Source organism: Rhea americana, unplaced genomic scaffold (genome assembly GCF_003343005.1).
Source record: "Rhea americana isolate MKP2758 unplaced genomic scaffold, rheAme1 scaffold_115, whole genome shotgun sequence".
In the NCBI taxonomy this organism is placed as follows: Eukaryota; Metazoa; Chordata; class Aves; order Rheiformes; family Rheidae; genus Rhea; species Rhea americana.
In genome coordinates, this window is record NW_028185206.1 from 2698113 (window position 1) to 2710641 (window position 12529).

At 40.4% G+C, this 12529-nt stretch overlaps 1 protein-coding gene across 1 annotated transcript in view; it reads left to right on the top strand.

Moving 5' to 3' along the window:
- Positions 1-489: 489 nt before the first annotated feature.
- Positions 490-12529, top strand: part of SLC44A1 (solute carrier family 44 member 1) — a 79827-nt gene continuing 67787 nt past the window's right edge. The window contains exon 1 of the mRNA XM_085317913.1: positions 490-495. Coding sequence (XP_085174039.1) covers positions 490-495 — 6 coding nt within the window. The remainder of the gene's footprint in view (positions 496-12529) is intronic.

The window sequence follows — 12529 nt, forward strand, 5'->3', positions numbered from 1 at the left end:
CTCTGAAAACTCATTAATAGTCACCAGTCTTTTCTGTTGTCATGGAAAGTTCTGAAGCATCTTACTGTTTTTAAAAGCCCAGCAATCAAACCAACCGAGTCTTATATCACTACCCTAGATTGGTAAAGCTCCTGTCTTGCAAAAACAGTTGAAATATTGGGATAGAAAAAATGCAGTATTGAGTCATTGCAAATCTATTTTTAATACAGTAGTTAACAACATTTTTGCTGACATCCAAATGTTGGATGCTAAAAATACTTTCAATCTTCATTCTGTTGCAGAATTTTGGTATGCACAAAGAAATAGCTGCCGGCTTTGAACACAGAACAGGTCTGACTTCTAAGGCTAGATGTTGGGAAAAAAATGAATCGTAGAGCTGTGAGCTTACTGTTTTATTTTAAATTAGACAGGCAGTTTTTTGCAGTTGTGTGGTAAATCAGATCTTTGAATGTAAAAATGGCAAGATGGCTATCTCACTAAAAATTCCCAATGACGGTAAATATTTTTACAAACTGTAAAGTAGATTGACCACTGTATTGTAACAAACTCTTCCAGCATTTTGAAATAAAGTATCGTAACATCTGAATATTGAAATGAAATGTAGAATATTTTCTCATCTTGCACAATACTTACAGAAGACATTTATTCCCATAGAAAACAGAAATTGTACAATTGGATTCTCTGATATTTCAAATAAACTACTTGTCTTCAGCAATGCCATATATAGCGGAGTTAAAGATAAACCTTCCTTCCACTTAAACATGTGGGGAGATGCTATTCCTGATTCCTAACTATAGAGCACAGTATGACTTGAACCACTGAGATTCCTGACTGTCTCAATGGAGAGAATAGCAAACTCACCATAAGGCTGTGAGGTTTTACTAATCCTCAAGTTTTCTTTCTATAAGACTCCCTCCCTGCCTACTGCCAATAACCAGTAAGGATGGCAAGGTGTCTAAACAGCAGCTCTGCATTTGACTCCTTCATCAGAACATGGAGAAGTCTGAATTTTGGGATGCAATGGAAGCATCATGTTCCTGGCTGTGCAAGGGAGGAAAAATCTATGTCTGATCTGATTAGAGTTTKAATTTCATCTTTCACTAGGCGTATTTTGAATTTGAGAAAAGTACAGTGAGGAGCTTTTCTTGTTACTCTTTTGTTAGGTTACGTTGAAGATGCCACTTTACATATAATAAAAAACCCTTTCTTTTTGCTAAGAATAGAAAACTCACTACAGAAGAATGGTAACAAAACATTTAAGTATACAAAGACCCAAAGGAAGCAGGAAGAAAATATGAAATTACTTAGTAATTTCTCTTAGTTCAACAAATATCTTATATGTCCTCTTACGAGGCACCACAGGAAGAGACAGATTCCTCTTGACTGAAAGTGCAAACATTGTTCAACAAATAGAGAAGTCCCTTGGAATCAGGACTGAGCTTTCTGATGAAATCAAAACTCAGAAGATTGCATTAGTATCTGTCAAATTTGCCTGTGCTTTGAATCCAGCATGTGACTCATCAGCTGCAGGACAAACCACATCCTTTGGAGGGAGTCCTTGTTGCTTTTACACTGCTCCCTCAGTCTGCAGTTGGCAACTCRGTTTTAGGGACAGAGCTGAAGCAGTTCATAAGCCTTAAAAAAATCTCCTGCATGGTTTAATAATGCCAATTCTGCCACCTAGTGACACRGGAATATTAACCTACAGTTATGAATATGTTGAGGGCGGATTGGTTCAAACAGCTACCATTATGCCACGGCTAGTGGATAGGTGCTGCTGTAACAACATCAGCCCCTCCGGTTCATGCAGGCAGTCTGCASGCACGCTCAAAGCATAAAAGGGGATGACTGTGTGCTGGTCAGCAAAGCATGAAGATGAATGGGCCATTATGTAGATGCCCAAACTCCGGATTCATTCACAAGCACACCCTATAGCTGCTGACAGGTCTAGACGTTGTCTTCTGGATGCAGCTATTCACAGAAGCACAGCAGCAGCTGGTTAAAGTACACTGATGTACTTTCCCAGGCCTTTGGCCTACTGAGTAAYGAGTCTGTTTTCAGCCCCAAATCTGGAATACATGGGTGGTAATTTGGTGGTGTTTTCCTCTGTGCAGAATTCATACAGGGCACCCTTAAGGTATCKCCTCAAAGTATAGCTCTGCAGAACTGCTCTCCAGGTGAACTTTCTGCAACAGCTCCCTGTCTCTGAAACATGCTGGCCATGGGGTGATTACATGCAATTTACTCATTGGCAGACAAGGTCATCCAAGCAACACATGAGCGGGATATCAATTACAGCCAGTGAAAATGTATATACTTTTTTGAGTTTATTTCCATTGTCCTTTGCTATCTGCTAATGGCTTCAGGACATAAAGCATGCAAGTGGAAAGGGCAGCTGTGCCTGCTGTTACAAAAGGAGACGACAAAGAACATGGTTAGAAATGCATTTTGAGAACAAAACTGCCTGTGTTGAAACAACTAGCTTCTACAAATCTGCACTGGAAGCATTCCTAGCCAAGGGGAGATAGCTACAAACTCATTGCTACCTGCTGCACTTCTCAATGCCTACCTATACCAAAACACTCTTCCAGCTTTTGTAAAGGGGATGCCAAGTAGGTATAAAAYTTCAGTTCAAAAGACAGATTTCTATAGCTTGCTAAACTAAAGTTGCAAAAATATGAGCTGCCTACAGGCCTGCGTTACTAATTAATGAACTCTGCAATTTATCATTGAAAACTTGGCAGGCCAGAGCTGGAAATAGAATCCAAGCTTGCTATTTCCCTCCTCCTTGCTTTAACTGCTAGAAAATCTGGTAGCTGTACATCTGTTTACGTCCTTAGTAACAATGCTATAGAAATAGCTACAGGGCTTTGCTTTTGGTCAGTTGATTTGTTCCTTCTTACACAGCTGTAACTCAGTACATTTCATCCAAATCACTGGAACTAAACCAAGGTGAGAGGAGTATCTGGTCCAATGTCTTCAAAACTCCTTGCCTTTTAATCATTCAGCCTTGTCTCAGGAAAACAGTTTTATTCAGGAAAGCATTTCAATTGTACTTCAGTATACACTTAGCTTTAGTTAGTTTCCTGTCTGAAGCAATAGCTTTCGAATGAGGACTCTCTTCAATAGCAAACTGAAAAAACAAGGAATAAGACTAAAAGTATTTACTCTCTCTGATGACTGACATTTTCTCTCATGCAGTTGTTCCTAACATCTTTGGAAGGCATTCGCTCCTTCTGTAGGGTATGCATTTACAACTTGGAATTCAAGGTACCTGGGATTATCACAAGGATGCTATGAAATATTTTTACATCAACATAAACCCAAACACTTTGCTTTTTTCTTCTCCATACTGTCATGCAAAACTGAAATTTATATTCTTGGTGATTAAATTGTGTATTAGAACAACTAAGTATATCACAAGATGCTGGTAGGAGAGATAAGGATCCCAAATTCTTGTTCCACTGTACATATTTTTCCTGCAGCTCCTTCTGTTTTCTCAGCCTGTTCTCTTCAGAGAATAGGAAAATCTTGCTACAGTTTGAAAGCTGAATAACTAAGGCAGCATTTGTTTCAGTAGCAAATTGGCTTCAGAAAGTAATAGTGGGGAAGAAGTAGGAAGTTAAAGGGTTACTAGAGGAGAGCCAAAACATGTTTTGGTTATTATCTTTGCTAAGAACCCGACTGGGCACACCTTGTAAAAACAGCAGCTATTTCTTTGGGGCACAGTGGAGATCTCTGAATTGGTAAATCTAAAGGGTTGAGCTCAGCTGACCTGTCCCATTCCTGGATCTACACCACAGATGTTCAATGGTCTGTGAGTGATTCATGGTGTGTGTGTGTGTGTGTGTGTGTGTGTGTGTGTGTGTGTGTGTGTGTGTACGTGTGTGTGTGCACACACGCACTTTTTAAGTAAAAGAAATCAGAACTAAAGCACTGAAGCCTTAGGAAAGCATGTGGTGAAAAGTCAGTTTGACATTCAGTGTGCATTGAACCTGGAACAACAGCATTTCCCATTCTTCATATGTCAAAAGAGTCACTAGGTTGCTATTCAAAACTGGGTACAACTTTCCTACTCCTGATTACTGAGGAATACTAGAACAGACAGACACAGACAGGGACCTCTAWATTTATTTCCTCCCAAAATTTCTGGGTTTTTTTTCCTGTAGAAAGGTAAAAAAGCTCACTCTTCTTTAAATGTCACAACCAGATAACATATTACTCTGGATAACGTATTACTGAGGTGGCAACTATAAGGAACAATGATTACCCTAATGAACAACTAGTAAAAAAGCTAGTATCTCATGCCTACCCAGAATCTGACAGGTAGGAATGCCTGTTGCAAGAGATACGCACTCACACCCGGGTCAAAGAAAACACAAGAAGAGCGCTCTCTACTTAAGAGTGTGGTAGCTCTTCTGCTTCTCCTTTACCATTATATCACATACACTATGTAACACCTGTTTAACAGATTTCATGGCAGCTGGTAAAGCAAAATCTCCTCATGGCAGAACAAAACTACATTGTAAAGCCAGTGTATTCCCTCATGCTAACTTAGTTTGCTGAGGGGGAGGGTATTTTTTCTCTGCRCATAAGAAGCAGCTACAGAACTGTCTCAGAAAAAAATCCACAGGCAGTCTAGTATAGCAATGGAGTTGTTCTAAAAAAGGACCAATGTGGACAGCTCAACCTAACCTTTCACAGTTTAGTCTCCCCCACCCCAAAAAGCTAGATCCACCCATTAGAAGATATGGTCCCCTCTCCTCCTAAAGTGCAGTAGCAAATCTGCTTTGTTCCCCTGCTTTGGAGACATGTTGTTGAACTGTGAACTGTCATCAGAGAAGCTTCACAGTAAGAAGATACTTACTCCAGAAAAGCCACTGAGGTTGAGTTATTTGGCAAATGCCTGACGGAATAAAAGCAGAAAGGAACACAAGTCTCTCAATCTAACTGCAGCATTTTGAGACTTCTACTTTGCTATCACTTTTACCGCAACTCTCTTGTAAGGAATCTTTCAGCCAAGCAGCTTTTCAGTGAAAACTAGGTACTCTGAAACTTCTCGTGTGTATACTTTGACATAAATCTCCCAGAAAATAATTTTCATATCTAAAGTACAATGTCTGATCTATACTAGAATATGCCCTTGGACATTAACATAACATACGGTGCAATGGGGAAGGTATACATTGGGAAAATAAATGAAGAATAGAGAGTTTCAACAGTATCTCCAAAACCTTAGCAATTAGCCAATCAACTCATAAAGCAGCTTTTTTATCTTTTTAAAAAAATCTTGGAATCCATTCCATTTTATCCTATTGCAAAACATACAGCTACTGAACTCTATCCCTGTGAGACAGCCATAGTTTCCCACTTGGTAAGCAGGTTTTATTGTGTAACGTTCAATGTCCAACATAAGCCACGTGAGTATCTGAGAATGTGAGTATCAGTATTTCCTTGATTTACTCRCAGATTCTTCTTCCTCAATGTATTCATTCCTCTGTTGCTCCAACTTCTGCAGACAGACTTGCTGTACCCAAAACCTGTCCAGAGTGTGCTATGTGTCAGGGCGCAGCAAGAGCAGGCTGCTCTGCAAGGATGACCAGTCAGGAGCGGAGTAAAGTAGCAAGGCTGGTGGGCAGTGACCGTCCCAGCAAGGAGCTGGGTGCAAAGCAGCCTGGGTGGGCCAGGCAAAGGGCCAGAGGTGGTGACTGGGTTAGAGGCAGCCTGTGAGCACCCAGCTGGCCTGAGACAGGTCCAAGGCCTGTCTGGGCAGTCCTGTTGGCGAGGCCTGGCTGAGGTTGGGGCTGTGGAGGATCTGAAGCAAAATGAGAGAGGTTTCCTCATTCACTTCTAAAACTTGCAAGAGGCTTTCTGGTAATCACATATTACAAGCATCATACAAACCCCACCTATCTAAAATAAACAACATTCCTTCAGCACTGTTAAAAAAAAGCCACTTCCTCCATCTATAAATATTTTCCATCTTTTAGCTTAAAAACTATCTCACTGGATATTCTGAACTACAAATGAGGACATTTGTTTTCACTCCTCACTCCCTCCTACCAGAGATAGCTACAAGAAACCCACACTGGTCACTGCCTCCTAATCTAGGGATTTTCCAGTGTGCCCTGAAAACTAATAAAGCAGCACTATTTCTACAGAGGGTCTGCTGGAGTCTTTATGGACAATGCTTCTGTCAGGTTTCTAAAATCTAACTGGTGGGTTATCTCATTTATCAAATATCAGATTTCACCAGCACAGTGACAGAATGAATAAAGAAACCCTCTTTAGTCAGGGGCTAGCTTTTATCCTATCTTCCCCTGTGGTCTTTGTGGGCTGCCTAGGTCCTCCCACCCTGTATGTCTCAGTTCTGAATCACTAATTGCATGTTCATTATTTCTGCAGCAGAAGATAAACATTTCTGCCAGTGTCTGTCACAACTGTGACAATATCACAGCAAGAGAGCAATTTCTTATCGTAGCATTTTCAGGAGAAACTATGCCAGGTTAGTTGTGTCAGTCAATTATCTACAGCCAAGTATTTCTTGTTTTTACCTAGGGAGTTAAACAATAGCCCATGGAAACATTAACACCAGGCAAAGTTGGTGCAGTAACTGGAGGCTGGAGTTTGAGCTGTGTCAGGAACAGAGAAAGAGAAACCAAAACATTCTGGAGTACTGTTACGTTAATGATTATGGAAAAGACAAAGAAAAAAATCCCCAAGAACAAATCCTTGCTTTCTACACATTATAAAATACGGATGTTATTCCAGAATTCTGTGAAAAACTTTGCCAAATGAAACAGATGTAGCTGGAACAAAACAAAACAAATTTTTAACTGATAATGTTCCTGTGAAATATTTCACAGGAGTTTCCATAAATAGTCAGAAGCAACTGTATCTCTCCAAATTCTGCAGGCTTGCCACAGCCAGGTAAAAAGACTCACAAAACACTGACAAGAAGGTGTGTTCAAAGTTAATAGGACTTGCTCTTCTCAAAAACACAATTCTGCCTTTAATCAATTATTTTTTGCCTTGGAGTTTGTACCACAGTGAATATTATAAATAAGCAGGATTTTTCTTTTTCCTGCTAAAGCTTTTTGTTGCCCTAGACTCTACAGCTGTTAGTGTCAGGCTGGATCAGCTAAAGCAATGCTGAAATGTGGACCAGCTGAGAATCTGTTCCTAATGGTTCACCAACATAAAGCTCCTTTTCTCCTGAAGATCCCAAAGCATTCTCTAAAAGCATTTAGTAATGTTGCTCTCCTATTTCATTTTGTTAAAGGCAGAAAAGAGGCAGTTGCAGATGTGGTTTAAGCTAGCAATGCAAGCCATCAGCAGATCCAGAAACCGACTGAGCTTCCTTGACCACCAGAAAAAGATCTACAAAACTGCACACCATGCTATCTATTTTCTAGCCCACATTGAGGGAATCAATATGACTACACTATTGGACTTGGTGTGGTTTGATCCTGCTACTCATCTTCCCCCTCATTCTTTTCACAATAGATTTTTTGGTAGGAAGTTGATGGTATACAGCCTATAATGTAGTTGTGGTCATCTCGCCTTTTGTCAAAACTCATCTCATCTTACCCAGTATATAGCAAAAAGGGGCCAGGACTGCCACTGCAGCCCATGCTTCTGGTATAATTTGTAGTCAATCCACAAAAGCTCCAATTTTTCCATACTTTTCTGTTGAGAAAAAAACTTATTATATAAATTACTCAATGAGATAGATGTCTATCCCAATGCAGTGCACGTTTTGTTTGTGTCACCGTAGTATGTTACTGCCCTGACCATTGCTTTTTGCAGCCACTGTCCAGTTCAAAAACAGTAAGTCTTAAAGAGAAATCTGATTCTGTTGGAATGAAGCAATATAAGTATTTGGGACCTAAACTCTTCTAGAGTTTTATCTAGGCATCTAAATGAAGAGTACAAATTTAAGATAGTGCTAATCTCCTTGAAAATGAGAGCAGGCAGAAAAATCAGTGCCGTACTAAATCAGATTTTCAAACAATTCTTATGATCATTTTTAGGCCTTCATTAAGCAAAGCACTTAGACATGAGCTTAAACGTAAGCATACAGATAATATAATGGACTTTTGTGGAGCTACTGCAGTTAAACATGTCTTGCTAAACTGAGGCCTCAGTTCTGCAGAATCATGGAATGATTCCCTGCTAGGAAGTATTGCTCAGAAAAAAAAAAAAAAAAAAAAAAAAAAAAAAAAAAGCTATTTTGCTAGAGTAATCACTGAAATATAATTTCTCATTACTCCAGGAATCCCAGAGGAAACTATATATGCTATTCCTTTGATATGTGCTCTGTCAAACTCATTAAATCCATTATTCCCATATGTGGCATAGGGGCATACAGCTAAATTATCTTCTGAAAAAAAAGATTTCCACCCACCCAGGAGATTCATAACATTATCACTGTCTTTTATAGAGCTGCAGTGGAAGTGAATTAAATGATGGAATGAACATTTTACCCCCGAAAACAGCAGGCATAAGCTTGTTTTTAGTAACATGGGCAGCCTGGTATCTGATGCTGCTGAGCTAATGCAACCTACCTCTGCTGGAGGCGTATATATTGCTCATAGTAGCAAACAGCTGTAAAGAACCAGATAGGATTTAAGTCCTTCAGCTGGACCAGCTAGGCCATAGAAGTTCTGCCAAGATGAAACTATTTTCTTAAGTAACCAATGTCACTTTTTTTCAGAAATGAAATCAAGATTAACAAGAGTTGGTGATGCAGGGTACTTCTATAAGTCTCTATCTAATCTACAGCTACACACGTAGGAAATATGCAAGCTGAGATCCTCAATTTCAAATAAATCTTTTATTGTTTCTAAGCAGTATTTTGAAGGAGTCATGCACAGGATACTGATCAGTGTTTTGATCAGTACTTACCAGTTACAGATCAGTAACTTTACCAGTTACTATTCACCTATAGTACATGAATGAGGATTTGTATCAGTGATAAAGCACCACGTTCTATCTTAAGCCTGCACCTGAGCTGAATGCCAATTTTGCATCCACTGTAGATGTTCTCATCAGCAAATAGCCTGGACCTGTGCCAATCTAGCAACCACTTTTTGGCCATTACTAAAACTAAACTGTAAAATCCATCCTAGCTTAAGTCACCTCTGTAGAATGATGGCTCTGCTCTTTTCCTCACACTCTCATTCTTTCCCTCTGCTATACAGAAAGACAGAGTCACACAACACATTGCATATAGCCATGTTTCCTCTCTCAACTCTGAGAATAAGCTGAATTTTCTCTGATGAATGTGTCCTTACATGATGTTAAGGAGTGAAGAGTGGAACAGTATGTCCCCTCACAGCTCCTCTTCCCATCTTCTCTACGAAAACAAATGACAGGTCCCTTTAGCATAGTTTTTTAATGCAATGACTCTTTTCTCAGAGATTTACTGCAGCAGCTTTACAAAAGATTTGTTGCAAGCAGTGCTCTGTCTGTAGTCTTACAGCCTCAGTGCCAGAGCCATAATTCTCCCAGAGTGAAATGACAGAAGATCATAACGGCTAATCATGTATTATAATGATACTGTCTCTACAGAAGAATTGCACTTGGCTTCCAGTGTCTCATTTAGGGGGAAAAAAAGAAAATGAAAAACTTTCTTACAAAGCTGAAATGAACTACATTTTCCTGTTTGGGATCAGGACATCAGTTGGAACCCCCCACTGCACATCAGGAGTGTCCCAGACATTAAAAAAAAATTTTTATCAAGACAAGATTTCTCAAGGGATTGGATACGTGATATGGAACCTTTCAGCTACAAATTGCTAGCATGATTCTGGTTTAGGTTGATAAAAAATTTAAATGTCTGACAATCATTCAGCTTGTGTGAAACAAGCTGTTAACGCAGGTCTTGATGCACAGGTATCCAATACTAGAATGAAATCTAACTGGTTTTAAATGGTGCAAAGCAATATTATACTGTGGTTTTGATACAGAAAGGATAGATATTCTACTTTCATTATAGCACGAATGGGCTACAGTGGGCAGAAAGCCTATGCTTAGCAAAGAGTTTTGCCAATACACTAATATTCATGAAAATCTTCTTTTTAAGAGCTTTGAAAGCTTGTGATAGCTATCAATGGCCAGCACCTCTATTTCACATCTCACCAAAAATACATTATCTCCACCAGCATTATGCACCAAAGCCTTGATTGATAATTGTGGAAGAAAGATTTCACTCAACTGATTCAGAAAGCTTTCTGCTGTTCTTTCTTTTCATCTGAAGTCTCCAGGTCTCAAAGTGAAACAAGCTTAACCTGACTGATTTGTAGGGTTGCAGCGAAAAGTAGAATTGTAGCAAGCTTTCTGCTGACTTATTCAGTAAGACCACTGGACAGATCTGTTCCTCTGGGATCAGACAGGCAGCAAGAAACTAATCTTAGTTTTACTTGTGAGAGCTCAGACTTCCTTACCAATACGTAACTTTTTTGGCCAGGAAAAATTCAGTAAAATTTCCTCCACTATAATTGCAAAGCAGTACAATTCAAATGCTTTTAAAATGTCTGAATTAAATTCATAACTGATATGACCTTCAGTGTACAAGCCCAGAGTATGTAAGATACAGGTTCAATTTTCTTCTCCATAACTGGTGTCCTGTGTGACCTTAMACAAATGCACATGCCATAGTTTCCCACCAGTAAAGGAGGGTAACATCACATCTGAACTTGTGAAGAAGACTTTCAGTTTCAAGTAGACTCTGAGATTTATAAGGTTATAAGGTAATGGGGCCAAAGAACACTCAGTGAGTTAATGGGCTTTGTCCCTACTTTGCTCATAAATACACTCTTAAGTCCTGTTTGCAGTGTGTTCACTGCCATGCCTGCTCACATTGTACTTTCATTATTATTTTTCCCAAAGCAACAGAATCACTCCTAAGTTCTGCACTGTTATCAGTGAAGGAAGGATGGCAGCCTCTTTGTTCACAGCACATACTGTGGAGTTCAAAAGAAAAAAAAAAGTGTGATTGTATATATAGACAGGTAAAGAAAAATCGGGAACTCTGTGGCTAGGCACATAGGATGGGATCTTTAAAAATACACAGTGCTGCCAAGCATTCATGGATGCAAATTTATAGGTAGGCAGAAGAAGTCAGCAGAYTTACTAAACTGAGCTAATCTCTTAGGAGAGGGAGGAGAACACATGGATTGTAATCCTTACCGGCTTGATGGTGCAAATTCTACATTTGCATGACCCAACTCCTTACTTCCAGTAACAGCAAGGCTAGATCTGGACCTGCTTTTGAGTGAGCAATTAGCTGAATGYGGAGCTCGCTTGAAAATCCCACTAGAAAATACATACTTAGGAATATACCCAAAAGGTCTGAAATTAATTTACTGCTATTTTAAAGGCACTTCTCTCATCAGCTTGAAACAAAAGTTATACATTGTTCTGCACCTCTGGAAAATTTACAGGTGTTTAAATACAAGTGCCTAAGGTCAGAATCCTGTCTCTGTGAGGAAAGGTAAATATTGTCATGTAAATCATGCTTTCTGGAATGTTTCCTTACTTCTTGTCCTCCTACGCTTCCTGGCGTGGAAACAGTCTTGATATAAGCTTACTATTTATTTGAGTACAGTACTGAAGGCATTTTTTCATTTTAGGGCCTTCTCTCTGTTGCTGTCTCCCTTTCTCAGTACCAGATGGTGTTTGAAAAATTCTAACACGTCATTTTTAATGTAGCAATGAAATGAAAATATAGATAAAATTGATCCTTTCTGGCTGAGGGGAGAAGGGCAGACTCAGATCTGTTACAGAAAAAAGTGGGATTCTTAATAACACTAAATCAGGGCAGATAGATTTACCTATCTTTACAGCCAGTGCTGTGAAGGTGCCTTAGAGCAGATTATAATCAGGTGCACAATGGAATCCTAAGGCACAATTTAAAAAACGCTGTAAGCATATGCTTTAAATCCAACTTGTTTATTATTGAATTAGGATTCGGCACTTCTCAACTCTTTCCATTTTCTTCCAGCAATACTAATCTGCGTGGATACAAAAGCAAGTGTGAAAAGGAGTAAGAACTTTTTAACTAAAGTGTCACCTAGTATATTTGGGCCACGTTCAAACAAAAGCACTCCCCCGACAAACCTGCCTTACCAGGGGCTAGCGGCTTACAAAGAGCACTTTTTCTCACCCCGGGAAGAGCTGTGGGCTTTGCCGCCAGTCACAGCTACAGCCAGGCAGGGGCGGCCATAAAGCGGCCTCCCTCACCCAGACGCCTCGTTTTGCTACCTGCAGGACTCACGGCCCACCCGGCCTGCGCTTACAGACTGAACTCGGGGGCACTGAGAGACGGGCGAGGGCTGGCACGGCACGGCACGGCACGGCACGGCACGGCACTGCCCGACCTGCCCTGGCCCGGCCCGGCCCGCGCCGGCCTCCGGCCCGCTCCTTCCCCGTTGCCATGGCAACGAGGCAAAACCGGAAGCGGCCCGCGGGGCAGAGCGGAAGTGGGCGGGCGCAGCTCGCCACCCGGCTGCCACGCAGCGGCCGC